Source organism: Carassius gibelio, chromosome A18 (genome assembly GCF_023724105.1).
Source record: "Carassius gibelio isolate Cgi1373 ecotype wild population from Czech Republic chromosome A18, carGib1.2-hapl.c, whole genome shotgun sequence".
NCBI lineage: Eukaryota > Metazoa > Chordata > Actinopteri > Cypriniformes > Cyprinidae > Carassius > Carassius gibelio.
Genome location: NC_068388.1, coordinates 6,367,776 through 6,387,548, shown reverse-complemented (window position 1 = coordinate 6,387,548; position 19,773 = coordinate 6,367,776). Strand labels below are relative to the sequence as shown.

The 19,773-nt window shown below is 38.4% G+C and overlaps 1 protein-coding gene across 3 annotated transcripts in view; it reads left to right on the top strand.

Moving 5' to 3' along the window:
* LOC127933918 (homeodomain-interacting protein kinase 2) overlaps positions 1 to 19,773 on the top strand; it is a 93,640-nt gene that overhangs the window by 20,391 nt on the left and 53,476 nt on the right. For all 3 annotated transcript variants that reach the window (XM_052531055.1, XM_052531053.1, XM_052531054.1), the window contains exon 2: positions 1,822 to 2,962. In XM_052531055.1, the coding sequence (XP_052387015.1) occupies positions 1,822 to 2,962 (1,141 nt within the window). The remainder of the gene's footprint in view (positions 1 to 1,821; positions 2,963 to 19,773) is intronic.

Sequence of the window (19,773 nt, the reverse complement as noted above, 5' to 3'; positions counted from 1 at the left end):
TGTATGTTTAATATCCTTGGTGGAGAGGGATCGAGATTATTCTCGAAGGATCTGGTTGGGCTGTCAAGTTAGACGATTAGTGAAAAATGTTTCTGTCCCTCATGCCATTCCAAACCTATTTGCTGTTATTTTTTTCCATGGAACATAATATTTTTTACAGTGACAGTTTAGAGTAAACACGGTGGTCCAAAAAGGTCAAACAGCACCATAAAAGTATAATAAAAGTAGTCCATATGAGCCTTCTGAAGCCATATGTAGCTCTCCCAAAAATGAGCATTTTGTCAGTTTTCTCACGCTTGTCCAAAACAACATTAGACCCCTTTGACTTTTATTGAATGAACAGGAAACACTTAAAAAAAAAAAATCATACACTTTGTAAGAGGGTAAACGATGTAACTGTCTCTTTAAGTTGTTATTTGCAGAAGATCTGCCCCTTTATTATTGCTAACAAATCTACTTTTATGATGCTTTTTTTGTCCCTTTTGGAGACTGACAGACATATTTACAATAAACTATGTGAAGATTCGTCAAAATTATGTTTTTGTTTTACACTATAATATACACTAATATGACATTTGGTAGAATTACAATTTTATATAGTACTATTAGAATAGTACGTGAATCTTCAGGATTAAGAGAGAATGTGAGAACATGTAGAAGGTTTTATAAGACACTGCATGTATATTTGTGTCCCGGAGATCACAAAGAATCTTATATTCATATTGCAGGCAGATTATCATAATTGAGACATTCTGCCACAGGAATGCAATAAAAAGAATTGTGCATTACAGTAGCAGTTTAGGGTTGAACTGATATGCATGTGTGGCGAAAAACGCACACTGAAGGATCCTTTTAATTTTCTAGCACGCTAATTCAGGCCACTTTGGAGAATCTGTAAATAGTGCATTACAGCGTGCTGTGCATGTAATCCTCTCAGTACTGCAATCATTATTTTAGCACTACAAACAGTGCCTTTCGTGAGGGCTATTTCTGGACCGTTGTTTGCTTGTAGAACTGTTGTCTTTTCTGAAGAGATATCCCAGAAGCTCAAATCCCTCTCAGTTCTGCTTGTTGTTTTGTTTTGAGGATCTGATGTTGAGATGTTATTCAGATGTTTCAGGTTCAAGAACTTCTTTCTATTTCTAATGCCTCTTGAAAAGTGATGTGCATCTCCCTGAAGTAAACGTTGCAATGTGTTGCATGCATGGGCTACTTTTTTTTTCTTTTAGGAAATTGCAATCATTCCTTGAGACTCACGCAAATGACCCTGGGTTTGACGTGGACTCTGCCTTTTTGGTGGTCCTTACATGGCCCATTGTTTTTACAGAAAGTAAAAAAATCTGTATTTTTAGTGTTGCGTTATGGGCCAGTACACTTCAGATTTGCACTGTATATACAGTGGATAGTGGTTGTTGGTTTTTTTGTTGTTTTTTTCTAAATGAAATGGAAATTTGTCAAGGGTTTGCTAGATTTGCAACAGGAGCAGTCAAGCCATGAACTTTATCGGGAAAATACACACATCAAAGTTTTTGTCCTCACCACGTGGATTCAGTTTATGTAGAAATATTCATAAATATATATAGGGTGAAATCAGTCCAGGTGTTGCCCTTAAGCTGACTCTGTCAACCTTAGTTTCAAGTCTGAACACTACTGAGCAATCAAAGAGAAACTGTGCAAGGTATTTGTACAGCGGCTATTTTATAAGTTAGCATCTGGACTCTGACTCTATTAAACTGGCCTGCCGTGACCTGTAGGTTTTTTATTTAAAGCTTATTCTCGAGTTTCATTCCAAGTTTCACATTCCCTCTCTCTCTTGCTCAGGTATGGCCTCGCAAGTGCAAGTGTTCTCCCCTCACACTCTCCAGTCAAGTGCCTTCTTTAGCGTGAAGAAACTGAAGGTGGAGCAGAGTTGCAACTGGGATATGACCGGGTACGGCACGCACAGCAAGGTCTACAGTCAGAACAGCAAGCAGAGTGTCTCAGTCGCCCCAGTTGGCATCAACGCTGCCAGTCTCCAGGTCTCCAACACTTCCTTGTCCTACGAACAGGCCCTCCTCTTCCCTGCCGGCTCGGGGCACATCGTAGTAGCCTCGGCTACCAGCACGTCTGGGGTGGCTGGTCAACTGTTGGGGAGCACCGGTAGTAGTGGAAGCGGCAGCGGAGGCCACAACCTGACACGCCGCAGCACTGTCAGTCTGCTGGACACGTACCAGCGATGCGGGCTTAAGCGCAAAAGCGAGGAGCTGGACAACAACAACGGGAGTGGAAGCAGCGTGCACTTGGTCGAGGAGCAGCAACTGCCTGCACCCATGATCCAGAACAACGCGCAAAGCGGGGCCACCGTCGCAACGGCGACTGCCTCCACGACGGCGACGTCCAAGAACAGTGGAGCCAACAGCGAGGGCGACTACCAGCTCTTGCAGCACGAGGTGCTTTGCTCCTTGACCAACACTTACGAGGTGCTGGAGTTCTTGGGTCGAGGGACGTTCGGGCAGGTGGTGAAGTGCTGGAAACGCGGCACCAGCGAGATCGTGGCCATTAAGATCCTCAAGAACCACCCTTCGTACGCAAGGCAGGGCCAGATCGAAGTGAGCATACTGGCGCGGCTGAGCACGGAGAGCGCGGACGACTACAACTTTGTTCGAGCATACGAGTGCTTCCAGCACAAGAACCACACGTGCCTGGTCTTCGAGATGTTGGAGCAGAACCTGTACGACTTCCTCAAGCAGAACAAGTTCAGCCCGTTGCCGCTCAAGTACATCCGACCCATCTTGCAGCAGGTGGCCACTGCCCTCATGAAGCTCAAGAGCCTCGGACTGATCCACGCCGACTTGAAACCTGAGAACATCATGCTTGTGGACCCAGCACGCCAACCCTACAGGGTCAAGGTCATCGACTTCGGCTCCGCTAGTCACGTCTCCAAAGCGGTGTGTTCTACCTACCTGCAGTCCAGATACTATAGGTAAGGCGTTAATGTTTCATTGCCATTTGTAGGAATTTCTCCTATTCAGATGTTCACTGTTAGTTTTAGAAAAGGTTGCTCTGGCTACTTTAAGAATCCTCTACTTCTTGGATCACTAACTAACTTTGCAGGAATTTGTGTTGTGTAGCATAAATACATTGGTGGATTAATTGCTTCTGCCATCTTGAAATTGTTTTTTAACCTGGATGACATACATGCCAAAAAATTACTGCTTGGGTTTTTGATTAGTCCTTTAGACTTGTTTTCCAGTGAAACACGAACAATTTCCTTGAAAAGTAGCAGTACATAAGGTATTAAGACTTGTTTTGTATCTTGAATATGAGTGTATGTCATCTTCCTTAACTGGTTTATACTTTAAAAACACCTTTCTAAAAATATTTATTCTTAAAATACCTTATGTAGGTACACTGCCGTTCAAAAGTTTGGGATGAGTAAGATTTGTAATGTTTTTTTTTTTTTAAGAGAAGTCTCTTTTGCTCATCCTGGCTGCATTTATTTTGACCAGAATATATTACGAAAACAGTAATGATGTGAAATCGTATTGTAATTTAAAATAATGGTTTTCTGTTTTAATATACTCTGTATTTTATTTTAAATAAATGTAGCCTTGATGAGCAGAAGAGACTTTTTTAGTACATTATAATCTTATTGATCCTGAACTTTTGAACAGCAGTGTAAATGTATATTGTTTCAACAATATTTTTTTTATATTTATGAGAAACGAGGCATACTCATTAAGAATAGGATTTTTTGCAGTTTAGGATGTTCTAACATCAACCGTGGAACATAATTTACTTGGGTATTGTTAAATAGGTAACATTTAAACCACAATTTTTTTCTTTGGTATCTGTATTAGTCAGAGTATCTTGTCTTGCAGTCTTCCACCATTTTTATATTTACCTTTTAAAATCTGATGACTCCTAGGGCTTTATGGGATACCAAAAAAAAATAAATTAAAAATCATATTCTTAGCGAGTATTTGTGTCTTCCTTTCAAATTATCATACAAAGTATTCATACATCCTCTGCCTTTGACGTGCGGCTGTTTGCATACTGTGTAGTAGGGAAGTACACACATTCAGGTTTTTTTCTTGGTGTTTTATATGTTAAAAGTCGCCAGAACTTCCTCAACACGTGCATTTAGAGGGAGTCATAAAATTCAATAGCTTGCTGAGAACCTGCTTCCTTATCTTATTTAATGTGATAAAACGCATGTTGAGTTCTGCTTTGATGATTAAAATAGTCTTTTTACTGTATTTTACAACATGGTATGTCTTCATGGCGGCAGCACCTAGGAGATATTTGCAGCTGTTTTTCTCCCCAGCTTATATACTTTCCTATTACATAAAGCAATATATTGTGCTTTTAAAAAACAGCCTACGGAAATGCAGCATCAAATTGATTGTAAACAGGGGGTAAGTTTCATTTCGGTTCACTTGCCTCCTCCCAACCCGAGTCCAGCGAGCTCATCGCTACTTACTATTTCCCTAGGGATGAAGATATGGGGTCACAGTCAGTTCCCCGGCAATACTTCTCTGTAATCCACACCAGAGCGCCAACATTAGAAACAGATGCCTCAATTGAAAGTTGCTTATTTTTTTCTAGTTAACTCATTCATTTACCTATAGCCGTGTTTGGGTTTCATGAACCATATTGGGCCATTTTGTGTAGAATTAGATCTGGTTCACACAGAAGCTTGCTCTGTTGGGTTACCTCGGGTAGGCAGCGGGTGGCTTAGGTTAGGTTAGGTGTATGACCACACAGCCACCCCGAGAGAAATCAAACACAGGGGATTGAGTCAGGCAAAGTGCTGCCAGATGTGTTACGTTTAGGATGCCACAGGCATCGTTACTAAATGAGGGCAGATAGGGTAACATTTGAGTTTTGCTAATGTATTGAGGCTTGTAAAGCCTGAGTTGCAACCAGCCACTTGGTCATGTTTAGGAAATTGCTGAAGTAAGTGGAAACTATCAACAAGTGTGTCGGCTGCTAGGTTCTTTTATGCAAGTTGTGCTGATGTAATCGGTTTGTGTAGGGATTAGGGAAAGATCAAAATAGACGGAAAACTGCATGCTTTTGGCTCAAGGTCACTGTAAATGAGTATTTAATTAATGTTCTGTCCCAGTTTGGTGGAGAAGATTTGCAGCAGTATGTATAAATAATCTGCATAAACGTTTTTGCATACTCTCAACAACGGTGAAAGAAATCTGTTTAGGGAAAGCTTGAGTATATTTTAACGGCCCCTGAGCATTAACTGAGGGGGTGTCAGTTTTTTGTCCTTGAATTAAGAAAGGAGACAAGTTAAGTGCAAAGAGTGGTGCAGGAGCTGCTCTTACTCTGAGTTTTGTGTCTTTTTTCTTGTGGGAGTCCACAAAGAAGATGATCCCCTCATTTCCTCCCAGCTGGAACGAAGAGAGGGAAAAAAGCTGACAATGAACCGAGTCACATCAGCCATCAGCCTTGTACATCTGGAGCGAGAGCGAGCAAGAGAGAGAGAGAGAGAGAGAAAAAAAAGACATAGCAAGCACTTTTACTATTGTGCATATTTAATGTTTAGGATTTTATAAAATCCTTAAAACTGTAATTTTGTGCATAACTCGTGCTGCACCATTTTATTTGATACTACTGATATGATATGATTTTTAAATGATTACACACTGAAAAAAAAAAAAAACATTTTCTCCATTTGTCAGTCAAATAAAAAATAAAAATATCACATAAGATATATGTTCTTATAACATACTAAGACGTGATTGAGAGTATGCATTTCATTTTTGCACTTGCATCTTTTTGCACTTAAGTACAAATCTGTCAAAAATACAGTTATTTTTGAAGTCTTTAATATCTTCTGCAGTGTTGCTTATCAAGAACATTTGTCTTTTTTAAGGGTAATTATATATATATATTTTTTACTGGAATAGCCAGTTAAAAAAAGACTAATTAAAAACTCATTAAAAAGTACTTTTTATATAACAAAGAAAAAACAACCAAGCCACATCTAGAGATGTCTAGAAGCGCAACTAAACATTGTGCAAACTCATAGCAATGCCAAAGCAATGTAACACCCTGGCAACCACCTATATCACCTTAGTATCATAGTGGTGAATTTTGCACAGGAAAGCACCATTTCATGAAACATAAAAATCCTGTTTTAGTGAGGCATTTAGTTCATGCATGCAGTATGATTGCAGATCCGTTGTAGGTGATCTATAATAACCATTGCATTGATGTGTTGCATTTCTGTAGTGAAAGCAGCAAGATACTTCAATCAGACATCAGCCTACAGTTACCGACTGGCTCTCACCTCATTTTTCAGTAACAGGACACGCACACAGAAATATAGCCAGCAGCGTCCCACCTGTAGAGGCCTCCCACAGATTTCTATAGCCCTGGGAGAGCATCACAGGGTTCCTGGAACGGTCTGACTGTTTAACACAGGCTTCTGTTGAAAATGAGGGGCTTCTGGCTCTCAAAGGGGGAAATCTCATAATGGCAAAGGGAGAGAACGATAGTGGTTTTCTGAAAGGATCATCAGCAGACACTTTTCTAAATGCTTACTGCTGCTGAATCTGCAGTGTGACGACAATACAACGTTGATCTTCTTTCACACATCATTTCTGAGCGAATACTGTCAAAAATACTCCCTGCTGGGGTAATTGTGAAGTGTGTGTGTGCATTTTTCTGCATTTAAATACGCTCACCTATTACAGTTTATAATCTTAGACTGATATATATACTATAGATTAGAAATAAGCCATGTTACGTTTTTATTACATATGTGTAAATACTGGCTTAGCGATGTCTATCTGATTCATGAACAAATTGTTTCATCAGAGCTGGATCCTTGTATTGGAGTGAATCAGTTGCCTCAGATCTCAAATAGAGTCAGATCTTTGTTTTGAACTGGTTAAACCATTTCCTAAAAATGGTCTGGACTGGTATAGACTTATTTAACCACAATCTGAGAACTAATTATTAAAAAATGTAAAATATATTTAATAACGATGTTATTTAAGTATTATTTATATATTATAAGAATATTTTTAACTGAACAGTAATCACTCCAGCGTCTCTCAGTCTGTCTGGATTTATTACATCAGGACTGCTGATGAGAACGGCTGAATCAGAAGAGATTTAAAATCAGCTTGTTCTACCATTAAACCTCATGAAAAACTTTAGAATTAAGGTTAACTCTCGCACCGGGGTAACCAAATTTTTTTGTCAAAGGTAGGGGCTTTCAGCAGAACTGTTATATAAAGACATGCTCGCTCATGCATCTTCCATTCTGTTCCCCGCAGTTATTTGTTTTGGCAATGCTTTTAAATCTGAGGGACAATTATCCGCGACCTTCGATAGGACAGGATGCACAAATGTTCCCTTTGCATATTTTTAACTAAAGCCTCCGTCAGCCTTCCCCTCCTCCCGACTTTGCTTCCTAAAACACTCCTCTTAAGATGCCATCAGCTGTAAAAGTGATCGTGGAAAGCAGGGAGGACTCTCAGCAGTAAATTTCCAAAGTCTCAGCAGCTTGCTGATGGCTTTGGTGTCATTCCCCTACTGCAAGCGCCCCGTGAAAGCTTCCACAAACGGATGTCAGCACTGGCAACGCAGCCCCTATCAGCTGTTCTTCATATCTTTATTGCCGCTGCTTAACACAAACCCACAGTCTGCCGCTTCTGCTGGAATTTGATCCGTTGTGGTGTATTGGATTTTAAATCTCGCATTACGTAGATGTAGTGAGTTTTAATGTGATTGTATAGAGTTTTCACAGGGATGAATTGACAACTAAACAAAGCAGTCCTAATTAAGATAAACATAAGAAAGGCAATTAGCTGCATACACATGCTAGCCGTGCATCTCAGTGAAACAGATATTCGAGAAAGAACTTGTTGGGAAGGACTTTAATATTATTGATTGTGAAAAGCGGATGTTGCTTACCAGAATGCAAATGTTTTTTTTTTCTTTTTCTTCCAGTTTTGAGTAATTTTAGAATTTAAACGTATTTTATTTCCATTACCGTATTTTTCGGACTATAAGTCGCACCTGAGTATAAGTCGCATCAGTCCAAAAATACGTCATGATGAGGAAAAAAACACATATAATTTGCACTGGACTATAAGACGCATTTATTTAGAACCAAGAGAAAACATTACAGATGTATAGAGGGCGCTCTATGTCTTCAGTGTAGACTACAGGCGCACTGAACAGTATAGAGCGCCCTCTCGCGGCTGTAGATGGTAATGTTTTCTCTTGGTTCATTTATCTCGGTTCATGTCAAATTAATTTTGATAAATAGGTCGCACCAGACTTTAAGTCGCAGGACCAGCCAAACTATGAAAAAAAAGTGTGACTTATAGTCCGGAAAATACGGTAGTTGCAACAGCAACATATTAATTTTACATGTATTCAAGTTTTTTACGTTTTCTGAACCCATTTAGGGAAATGAGGCTTTGTGCTGCTTTTTAACACTATCTTGTTTGATCCATGACTCGTATGAATTATTGGATTGTGAAAAGATAGCATCACTTAATGGAATGCAAGTTTTCTAACAGTATACTGTTTTTCTCTTTTAGAAAGTAAATAGGGTTGTTGTTGAAACAAAGAAAAACGTATTTTGTTTATATGGTGTTTCTTTGTAGCTACTATCCACGCTCATTAACTTTGCCAAAATAGCATCTTAAGTAAGTTTAAGTATAAATTGGCACACAGACATCATTCCATTGGTCTGAGGCCATTCCTAATACTGTTTATTCAGATTACGTTGATGATGTAACGGCTAAATCGGACTAGTTTACCGAGAACCAGATAAAGCAGATTACCGTCCTGTCCCAGTTGGGCCTTGCACCCATTAGAATGTATATTATGAATGGAATGTTCCCATTTAAGTATGAGGTTTATGTAAAATCGCCACTGTCAGCTGAGAGTTACATGACTGCGGTTGGAACAAGGAGAGCAGATGTGTGGCATATGCTGTCATATGTGCAGCTCGTCTCTTTCTCTCTCATTCTCGTTCTTGGCCTCCATCTACAACATCCCGCCCAACCTCTAGCAGTTGTCAGTTCTCAGCACTTTGAAGACCCTGCTGGGTTCGTCAATGTGAGTCAAAGCGGGTACGAGGTCACCAAGGAAGAGACCATGGCCACTCAGTGTGTCAGTCAATACTCTCCAGACGTCAGAACCTTAATATAGGAGGGCTTGAGGGGCAGAGAGCATGCTTTGCACATTTTTCTTTGATATGCAGAAATTTAGCCCAAATATGCAAAGGATGCGGAGCTCATGACCTTGCTTTCTTTAGAACGTCCAACACGCTAATGGCCCGAGCTCGTAACCTGAGGGATCTCATCCAAGAATCTATTTGGGCACATCGATCATAACAGCACAGCTTGAACGTTGCTATAATGCAGGAATCAGCTAGTATACCTTTTACTCTCTGTTCTTAAAGTGCTGTATTGTGCATAATGCAATGTGACCTCTTCTCTTGCCATAATGCGAATGATTTACACTCGACTTTTAAATATTAGGCATTACTAGCGACAACAGGTATAATATATAATACATAATGTGTATTTAATATTTTACATTGGTAATCTGTATTCTTGTACACAACTGTTCAATGTAGTAATTTATTAATTTTTAATGTTTTTGAAGGGATTCTCTTATGTTCACCAGGGCTGCTTTTATTTGAAATAAATACATAGATAAATAGTGAATTATTATTAAAGTATAAAATGCTGTTATTAAATAACAGTTTTCTATTTTATAATATTTCAGAATTTGTGCCGCTCAATATTTATTTATTTATTTATTTATTTTCGGAAATGGTGATACGTTTCTTCTTTAATAAAATAAAAGCTCAAAAGAACAGCATTTATTTTCTTTACCAATATTAATGTCTTTACTGGCTCTTTTGATCAATTGAATGCATCCTTGCTGAATTCAAATCTTAATCTAGTAACTTAGTAACCACCTAGCGACCGCTCAGAACACGCTAGCATCATGGTGGTGACTTTTGCAGGGACCCTTCACAGCACCAACAACAACAAAAAAAGAAGACAAACCTGTATTATCAATGTGTTCATCTAAAGAACGTCACGGGGAACATGATTCCTTTCTGCCACAAAACAATACGCCTCAGTGTGAGCAGTCAGAACCTGCCTATCTTGTGTTTATAAATGAACTACCGTTCCAGGACATTTGCGGTGGCTCCGTGGCATGCATTAAGAAGCACTTTAATGAATGAGGTTGCCACTAGTTACTGTTCTCTCAAGCGTATGTAAGGCATCTTTTTATTCAGACGCCACTGAGCAGTGGGATTCGCTTACACAGAGCCTTGAATATGAGTTAGGCTGGCCTGTAGCAGCCAAACTAGAACGGTTTACCCATAATGCAACAAAAACAGGCAACAAGCATCACTGGGGTCTTTGATATCCTTTACACAAGAGAATAAGGGTTTGTTTGTACTGCTCCGATAGAAGCTAATATAATAACACTGAGAAGGTACAACACTTCTTCGACAAATGTCAACCGTGACATTTTCTTTGTTATTAAGATTACATTTTCAAGAGTTTCTCTCTCTCGCTCTTTTTTTTTTTTCAACCGATGGACATTGATGAAAGAAGGCTTTTTTTCTCCTTTTGGACCTCTTAAGAATTAGTTTTATGAGATGTTGAACCTTTTGTGAATTTGAGTGACAGAAACGTAATAACCAAGTGCTCGTTTCATTTGCCTGTAGGCTACCCGCTTCATAGCGTCTTACTCTCTTCTCAGCGGAGCAAGAGACAAGTGGCTAATTAACTCCTGCTACTTGAGCATCTTAACACCTAGAGTCGTTTTAGCCATCTACAAAATCCCTTCCATAACAGTTTTGACTTTTGACAGATATTAACACCTTTAGTCCATTTTTAGAGCTGTTTTATGGTTGTTTTTACTAGTGGAACTGATCTAATTTTAGCATTTTGATGTTTTCTGATGCTAATTTAGCATTGTGGCTAGTAGCAGCATATGCTGGAATGTTTTGATGCTGGTTTAAGCTGGTTTAAGCTGGTCAAGTGCTTTAATGTTCATTAACATTAATCCTCCCATTTTCACCTCAAAATTTTGGGGAAGCTGTCCCGACGAGCCGCCACTGATGTACCCTATGTTTTGTGTTTCATAAAATTAGCAAGCTGTGATCATTCCTGCCCTTCTTTGCCTAGGCGTTTCCATCCTCTGTCACTTAAGAGACTTTCAGTGCCGTCTAACACACTGTACTGTAGCTTTCCACTCTATTATTACTCTGTGTTGAGTACAGCACAGTTTGGTGACGTCTAGCCTGTATTCTTCCCAGCCTAAATAAACCATAATTCCTTTGCAAGTGTGGAGTTTGCACTCCCAGGCTTAGAAACCTTTCCATTTTCTGGCCTCTCACACAAACGTAGTATTTAAAGATCCTGAACTCCACGTCCCTTCCTGGTTTTATGTGAATTGTTATAGTTGAGTGGACTTGGTTAAGCATTCCACAACTCTACTATGTTAATGATTTAATGATGGTATTGCCTTATATTATCAGCTAAAATTGCATGGTTCCTGTGCTTGGGTTGCCACAGAAACAAGTCAATTTTGGAGGGTCAGTGTCCAGCCTTGCTGTGGTGAGTTTTGGGCTCGTTTATGGGCATTATGAGTTTTGTGAACATAAGTGACCCCACTCTTTCTCTTCGCTCTTTTCCAACCCGTTCACAGCGAATGTCTGGTTTTCAGGAGGCCATGCAATTTCCCATGAACTGCACTGAACGAAACCGATGCATTTGTTTTCTCAATTGGAGGAATTTGCTAATACGCGTGCTACGAGGGTAAATAGTTTGGCTAATTTACGCCAGGGCAGACGCCACTTGTCCTGCTAGCTGAGGCTCTTTTAAGCCCGCTGCAGTGTCCTGCTCACTCTTTTTCTCTCTCTCTGTGCTGTTTTATACTTTTCTGTTCCATTCAGTTCTTTTACATTGTGTTCTGCGTGGTTTGCTATAATCAATGCTGTTATTCACTGATCTATCCTGTTCTACTCTCTTCTCACTACATTTCTCACCATTCATCACTGACAGAGATGTTTTTCAGTCGTGTTATCAAACAACATTGTATTAATATATTCTTTGCATTCATTTTTTTAAAGGTTGTAGTGCATGGGGTACATTGTCAATGTCATCAATTCAATTATTGATAAATGTTTGGTGACTAAGAGCCATTCAGTTTCATTGATGATAATGAAGATGAGATGAAAACAAGGATTGTGATGAAAATGTATATAAACTCAAACAACATACTTTTGACCAAAATATGACTTATTGAAAAATCATATTGAAAGACAATTATGTCAAATTTAATTTAATTGGTATTAAATTTCATTTTGAAGCTATAAAAAAAAAAATAGTGTTCCCTCCAAAATATCAAGCAGGATATTCCACACCATGAAACACAGAGCTGTCAAATCTTTCTTGAGCTGAGGTTAATAAATAATGAAAGATGATTCAACATTTTTATGCTTCGCTATATCAGTGGATCAAGTTCCAGAGGTTTGAGCCTGAGGTGTAATTTGTTTGGAAAAATAATTACTCATGTATCGATTTCTTGTTAATTATTAAACGGGGTAAGCTTTCTAAATGTACCATGTGCAGTGATGTTGATCTGGAATGTTTTTTTCTTTGAATGGACTGTTTATGGAGACCAGACATGCATTTCACCTTGTTACTTTTAAATGAGCGTGTTACGTTTCCACACATCACCCTGTTCTTTTTTTTCTTCTTTCTTTCTTTGTATAAAGAGTTCATTCCTGGCCAAATGGTGTCAACTTTGTTTTTCTACAGAGAACATTTTATTACTCCTAACACTGTGTTACTATAGAGAGCATTGCCTTTTAGAGCAACAGAGAGCTCTGAGAATTGGGTTCAGAAGAGTCAAGACTTAAATAATGTTATGTGTGTTGGTCATTTGTGTGTTTTTTTTTGTGGGAAAGCACCTTTAGATGTTGGTAGGAAGTTTTATGTGCTTAATTTGATTCAGCAACACGCTGGGTGATATTGTCTTGTTTAAGCTCAGCTGACTGTCTTGTACATGCGCTGGAAACACTGACATGCCAAAACTGCTTATCAATGACAGAGGAACATTGCGTCCCTCTGATATCATCATCCAAGCTTCCCTCAACACAATATTACCCTCATTAGGCTTACAGGAGGGTGGCACAGGGATTGGAAGGACTTCACACACACACACACACACACAAATACTCTTTAATTAGCTCCTGTTTAGTATGTCTAGCAGCAGACAGATGGGATTTGTTGAGTCATTATGTTGCAATGCCCTGGTCAAAATGCATAATGGGCAAATTAATGCAGTATAATTTCTATTGATCTCTAAAGCATATGATTGAACCTCAGATCTGTCATTTCAAGGATGTGATCAAATATTGAAGATTGTGGGAGATGTAAGGCAAAATCTTTAGAATGAGTCTTACGAAAAAACAGTTGCTCTTAAAATTTGCATAGAATAACTGGTTCTAACTATTATGCCTGTGTGTGTTTTTTTTTTGTGTGTGTGTGTAATGTATATTTTTCACTCCATGTCGTCATGATCAGCCAGTCAGAAACTGCATTGATTTAAATCTCTTACAAATCCTTGATTCTTGATTTATGGTTACTTTAGACTTTGACAAGACAAGAATAAAACAGTAAACAAGAGGGCCTTTCACACAGAATGCATTTTTATTCCACTGTGCTGCTTTTCCATTGTTTTATTTAAATATCAAACATTTTTGACCGGTGTGCAGTTTTTATTTTTATTTTATTTTATTTCTCTTTTCACGCCTTAAGCAAAGACAAAAAAAGATAGAACATCACTTAAGCAAAGACTTGTTTCAACTGAATCAGACCAATTAAAACTGCTAACTTTATTATGAAGTGTTTTTGAAGGAGTGTTAAGAATGTGATATTGTTTTCATGCAACAATTCGCTAAAAAAATTATTAACTTCTATTTTAAATGCAGTATTGCTAGTTATATTCTATTTTTGACAAACAAAAATAGTTCCAAGCAAAGCAACAGCAGAACTGTTATGCATCTCTGAGCAACAAATTGTTTGGGTGATTGATTGATTCCCTCAAGACTTAAATAGTTCCTGAATAAATCTGTGTTTTTTTTTTGAAGGCTATGATTGATCGAATGATTCAATGGCTCATTCTTGTATATTTTCTGAATAAATCAGTGCTTTGAAGACTATGATTGATCAAATGATTCATTGACTCACTCATAAAGACTTGTATAGTATCTGAATGAATCAGTGTTTTGAACAAATTGGGTGATAGAATGAATGAATCCGTGACTCACTGAATCCCCACCAGCTGGTGACTTGTCACAACCTACTGGTGTAATTGTAGCTTTGCTGAAAAATACTGAGAATAAAAAAACTTCTGAACAATTAAATAGGCTCATAGTGATAGTGAGTTCATCTGAAACGACATTTGTGTTCTCAAAGACAATGTACTGTTTATAGAGTATGGGTTCAGAATCTTTTATATTATTCTTTTATAATCCCCTTTGATTGCTTAAGAATGTTTTTTGGCCCATTTGTAGATCATTCATATAGATGTAAGTATAGACAAAACAATGCTTACATAAGCGATCACATGCATAGTTTCTGTGCTTACATAAGCCATCCTGAATTATACATGTCACTTCATTTAACTTCATGCCTGTGGCTACGTCCTAAATCCAGACCTCATATACATTAGCTAACACTTGCAACCTGTTTCTATTTTTTTTTAAAAAAGGCTCTATTTTGACTCAGTGATGCATTGTTAATAGGAGCAGTGTTGAATTCTTCTGTGGTCTCTGCTCTGGCATTTCAGTATTCTTTTATAGTGGATTCTGCCATTGCCCCTGAAAGGGTGGCCTAACTAACCCTTCCTTCCCAGCATGCACTGCTCTTTCCCTTGCAGATCAGAGCCGGCCTCCCCAGGGCTTGAATTTCAGTGCGGGAATGCGGGGATTGCGCATAATTTAAACCATTCCCGCAAGGTTAGCTTTTATAGTGCGAGAAATTCCCGCACAAATATATTTGCTTCATCTCAGAGCAAATGATTAAAAAATAAATTCACAGATGCGAGAAAAAATATGTCAAATTGTCTAGTCAAATTGTCTTTTATTTTCGAATTTAATTCCTCAATCAGCGCTGGACCGGCATTTTCTGTCTCAGCGCTGAGCTCATAGACAGTAAACTGCGGAGCCCTGGCTGCTGTAGACAGATCATGTTTCACGCTGTCAATGCAGCGGTCTGCGTTGCGCTGATCTTATTCACACTATCAAGTGTAGGCATGGCCGCGGGAAGTGGGGGTGCTGGGGGTGCTGCAGCACCCCCTAGTGATGAGAGGGTGATTTAAAAAAATGTAGGCCTATTAAAAAAATTTGCACAATTTATAAATTCCTTATTAATATTTTAGAAAATGATTTTGACACACGTACGCTATTACGTATATTTTGGATTTTAATTTCATATTTTGAGGCCTAATCAACACAGGTTCGGAAGTTACGTTGTCAACGTTAGGCAGGCAGGTTTGGTCGCCGAGTAACGAGGTTTCCCGCTCGTTCCATGCAGAATACATCCATCTTTGGCAGCAGCTGACTATTAAATTAACATAGTTTTCGCTGATGCATACCAACACAGACATTCTGAACTCCCTGGACATTCGTCCCCTCATGAGAGACTTATGTCCACGACCCCAGAGCGCACCTCGACATTTGGACACCTGTAACCAGGGCACCCCGCCTGCATGTAGCTCAGGTAAGAGCATGGTGCTGCCGCGCTTGTAACATTTATTTTTTTGGCAACAAGTGTGGGATCAGCTTTGACTAGCCAAGCAATCGTAAGTAGTACACTATATTATTTTTGTAAGGTGGTGGGGATGGAGATTATTATTTCGTTCGTGTCTTCTTTGCGTAATGGTTGTGGAGAACTGTTAAATAACGTTTAAATAGTCGGAGATTATTTCCTTGTGGTTTGTGTAAAAAGGTTGGAGATGGAGACAGAAAGCTTTATACTGTGCGTGTGTTTTTTTGCGTAATGGATGTGGAGAACTGTTCAATAAACAAATTGCTTAAATAGTCAGAGATTATTTCCTTGTGGTGTGCGTAAAAAGATTTTGGAGTTAATAAAGTTGCGTGTGACATAAACGTGCAGTGACTCAAGCCAGCTGACCAAATCGATTGCATTGTTTTAGCGTTATTGTGAAATTTGATTAATATTATATTTTGTTGTAATATTATTTGTTGTATCTAAATAAGTTGCATGTATGTATAGGCTATCTGAAATTGTAATGAAAGTAATTATTTAGTTTTCTTTCGATTATTAAACTATTTCTGATTCTACTTCTGCTTCAGAATAATAGCGCATTGCGCATATCTGAGAACTGATGTCCGTGTGTTTCAGACCCTGGCTGGCTGTGCACTGTAGTGTATATGACAAAGTAGTAAATCTCAATGTTTTTATTTTTAAAATGTATTTTAAATAGGCCTATAGGGTTTTTGTCAAAAAAAAAAAAAAAAAAAAAAAAATTCACAGCACCCCCTATTCAAAATTACTTCCCGCGGCCCTGAGTGTAGGTGCAGCATTCTAACATTTTGAGTCAAAATGAGCTGTTTGTGAAGAAATTATCCGCTTCCAAATTGTCGTTGTAATAACGAAACTGAAACATTAAAAAACATTTTGCTCTTTATGGTGTGCCAGTGATAGAGCGCGGCAGCAACGAATCAACTGATCAGCTTACAGCGTCACAACATTGAATGCTCGGCCGAACAGCTGATCATAGCTGTACAGGGCGCCTTTATTATTTTTCATCTCCATAAATATATCTATAAATATATCTAGTAATAAAGTTAACGCAAGGGCTAGAAATCAATTAATATTTTGCTGATCCTTCTTGTCATCATGGAGAGCGCAGTTGGTTGCATGGCAACGACAGACGCCACGAGAGTGCAAGCGCTTGTGGAAAATGTAACTGCGGCGCGCGCGCCCGAGCTTTCCACTTGTTTGAGCATGTGACTGCGCGTTTCCCCTTGTTTTCTATTCATTATGCGCAGCATATTTCCCGCGCTCAAACACGGCCACAGACAATGAATTGTTTGGTTAGCGTAGTAGTTTAAATATGGACCGTTGGCTGAAGCGAAAGACCAGTTCGGATGATGCAGATCTATGAAGTTATTTTTGATTCAAAACTACTGAACACCTGTGGGAGTGCGATTTGTAGTTGTAGAGAAAAGCCACACATGTGTATCAGTAAATTTGAAGCCACAGAGAGAAATGTTTTAAGAGTTGCAAACCTGTAGACTTTTTTTCTCTCCCACAAACACAACACAACAGTTACACCTTCTCAAATTCTTCATTGCAGGTGCACAAATCCTATTCTACAAATCACACATTTAGAAACTCGTACGCTCACATTTTTGAAACAATTGCTGCAGTGAATGTGGTGCAAAACACATTTACACACCCGCATCAAGAAATGTGAAGTCGTGGAGAAATGTTGAACATCCGCAAATCAGTACGTGAATTCATCAAATGAGAGTTGCACACTTGTAGAATATTTTCTCAGAAATGTCTTGTATATTTTTCTAACACAAACACAAAGTACATAACTACAGCTGCTTGAATCTGCTGCCATGAATCTCAAACACTGTTTTTCGCTTTCAAGTGACAAGTTTCACGTTCTCCCTTTTGCACCGAGATATTTGGTTCAAAAGTGATTTGTGCATCTGTAGAGGTAGTGGGCGGGACTGTTTAGAGATTACAGAATTTCAGCCAATCAGAACAGCTACTGAGCCAGTAGATATACATCCCAAGCTGTTTTACGCCCCTGTTGTTCCTCATGCGTCCAGTGGGGGGAGGCTGTATATTAGTATATGAGCCCAGTCATTTATAAGAACAGCAGACCATATCTATATGTATGATAGCAGCAGACCTTCTTGAAGCGATACGTATGAGGTATGTTAAATAATCTGCTAAAGTAATTGTTGTTGATTGTATTGTGTAATGATGCAACATTTATTATTTATAAAAGATTGATCAATTAAATATCAATTAGCGATATCAATTCAAAAGATGGGTTAATTTATTTCGAGAGGCAAACTTAACTAACCACAGTCCATCATCAATGGACAGAAAAAAAAAGAAAAAAAAATCAAAGTGGCTTGACACTTTTTCCAAGTGTTCCATCAATATTGTTCATTGAAGATCAGGAGCGAATTGATGTTATCTACACTTAGATGACTTCAATTCTGGGCAGCACAACTACACACACCCACAGTGACCAGATCAGATTCATTATGGATGTCCCTTTTCCAGAGGTAGGTCTTGTGTGTTAGTTGTGCTCTTTATGGTGTCATATTCACATTGTTTTTAATGTCAAATAGTTTATCCATAATGTTAGATCATTGCTATAAAATAATAGTTTTGTGCTTAATATAGAAAAGGCACTTTTGATTTTGTTATTTTATTTTTATTTTAATGCTTTTTTATTTATTTTTATCAGTGAGTGGTATCACTTTGACAGCAGGATAAAGAAACAATTAAAGAAGAGTGGCAAGCCATAGGAGAGTCATCTACAGGAGTCATGCTGTTAAGAATCAACCAAGTCATGGTGTTAAGAAATATATATTTTTTTATTGTGAACAATATTGTCTCTTTATTTTAAATGACCCTTGGAACTTTAGAAAAGGGTTATATTGTGTTTTTCTTCATAAAATGCTATGTAGGACATGTTTTGTTGCTGTATGATGAGCAATTGTGAATTGTACAGCAAATATTTCATTTAGGATCCATATGATTACACAGTACTGTATGTCTAATGGCCTGAATATGGTTAATATCTAAATATAACTTAATATAAATTCACAACATCATATATCAGTCAGTCTCCTTTATATATAAACAGTTTATAAATAAATATAAATAATACATTTTACAATAGGTCATAGGTCTGCAGCCTCCTACTGGACGCATGAGGAACAACGGGCGTAAAACAGCTTGGGATGTATATCTACTGGCTCAGTAGCTGTTCTGATTGGCTGAAATTCTGTAATCTCTAAACAGTCCCGCCCACTACCTCTACAGATGCACAAATCACTTTTGAACCAAATATCTCGGTGCAAAAGGGAGAGCGCGAAACTTGTCACTTGAAAATGAAAAACAGTGTTTGAGATTCATCGCAGCAGATTCAAGCAGCTGTAGTTATGTACTTTGTGTTTGTGTTAGAAAAATATGCAATACATTTCTGAGAAAATATTCTACAAGTGTGCAACTCTCATTTGATGAACTCACGTACTGATTTGCGGATGTTCAACATTTCTCCACGACTTCACATTTCTTGATGCGGGTGTGTAAATGTGTTTTGCACCACATTCACTGCAGCAATTGTTTCAAAAATGTGAGCGTACGAGTTTCTAAATGTGTGATTTGTAGAATAGGATTTGTGCACCTGCAATGAAGAATTTGAGAAGGTGTAACTGTTGTGTTGTGTTTGTGGGAGAGAAAAAAAGTCTACAGGTTTGCAACTCTTAAAACATTTCTCTCTGTGGCTTCAAATTTACTGATACACATGTGTGGCTTTTCTCTACAACTACAAATCGCACTCCCACAGGTGTTCAGTAGTTTTGAATCAAAAATAACTTCATACAGATCACGATCCAAAGAAAAAAGTTTTCACTGAAATGGAGAAACTCATTCAGACAGCCATGGTCATACCAGTAGCGAGTGTGTCGTGTGAACGTGGATTCAGCAC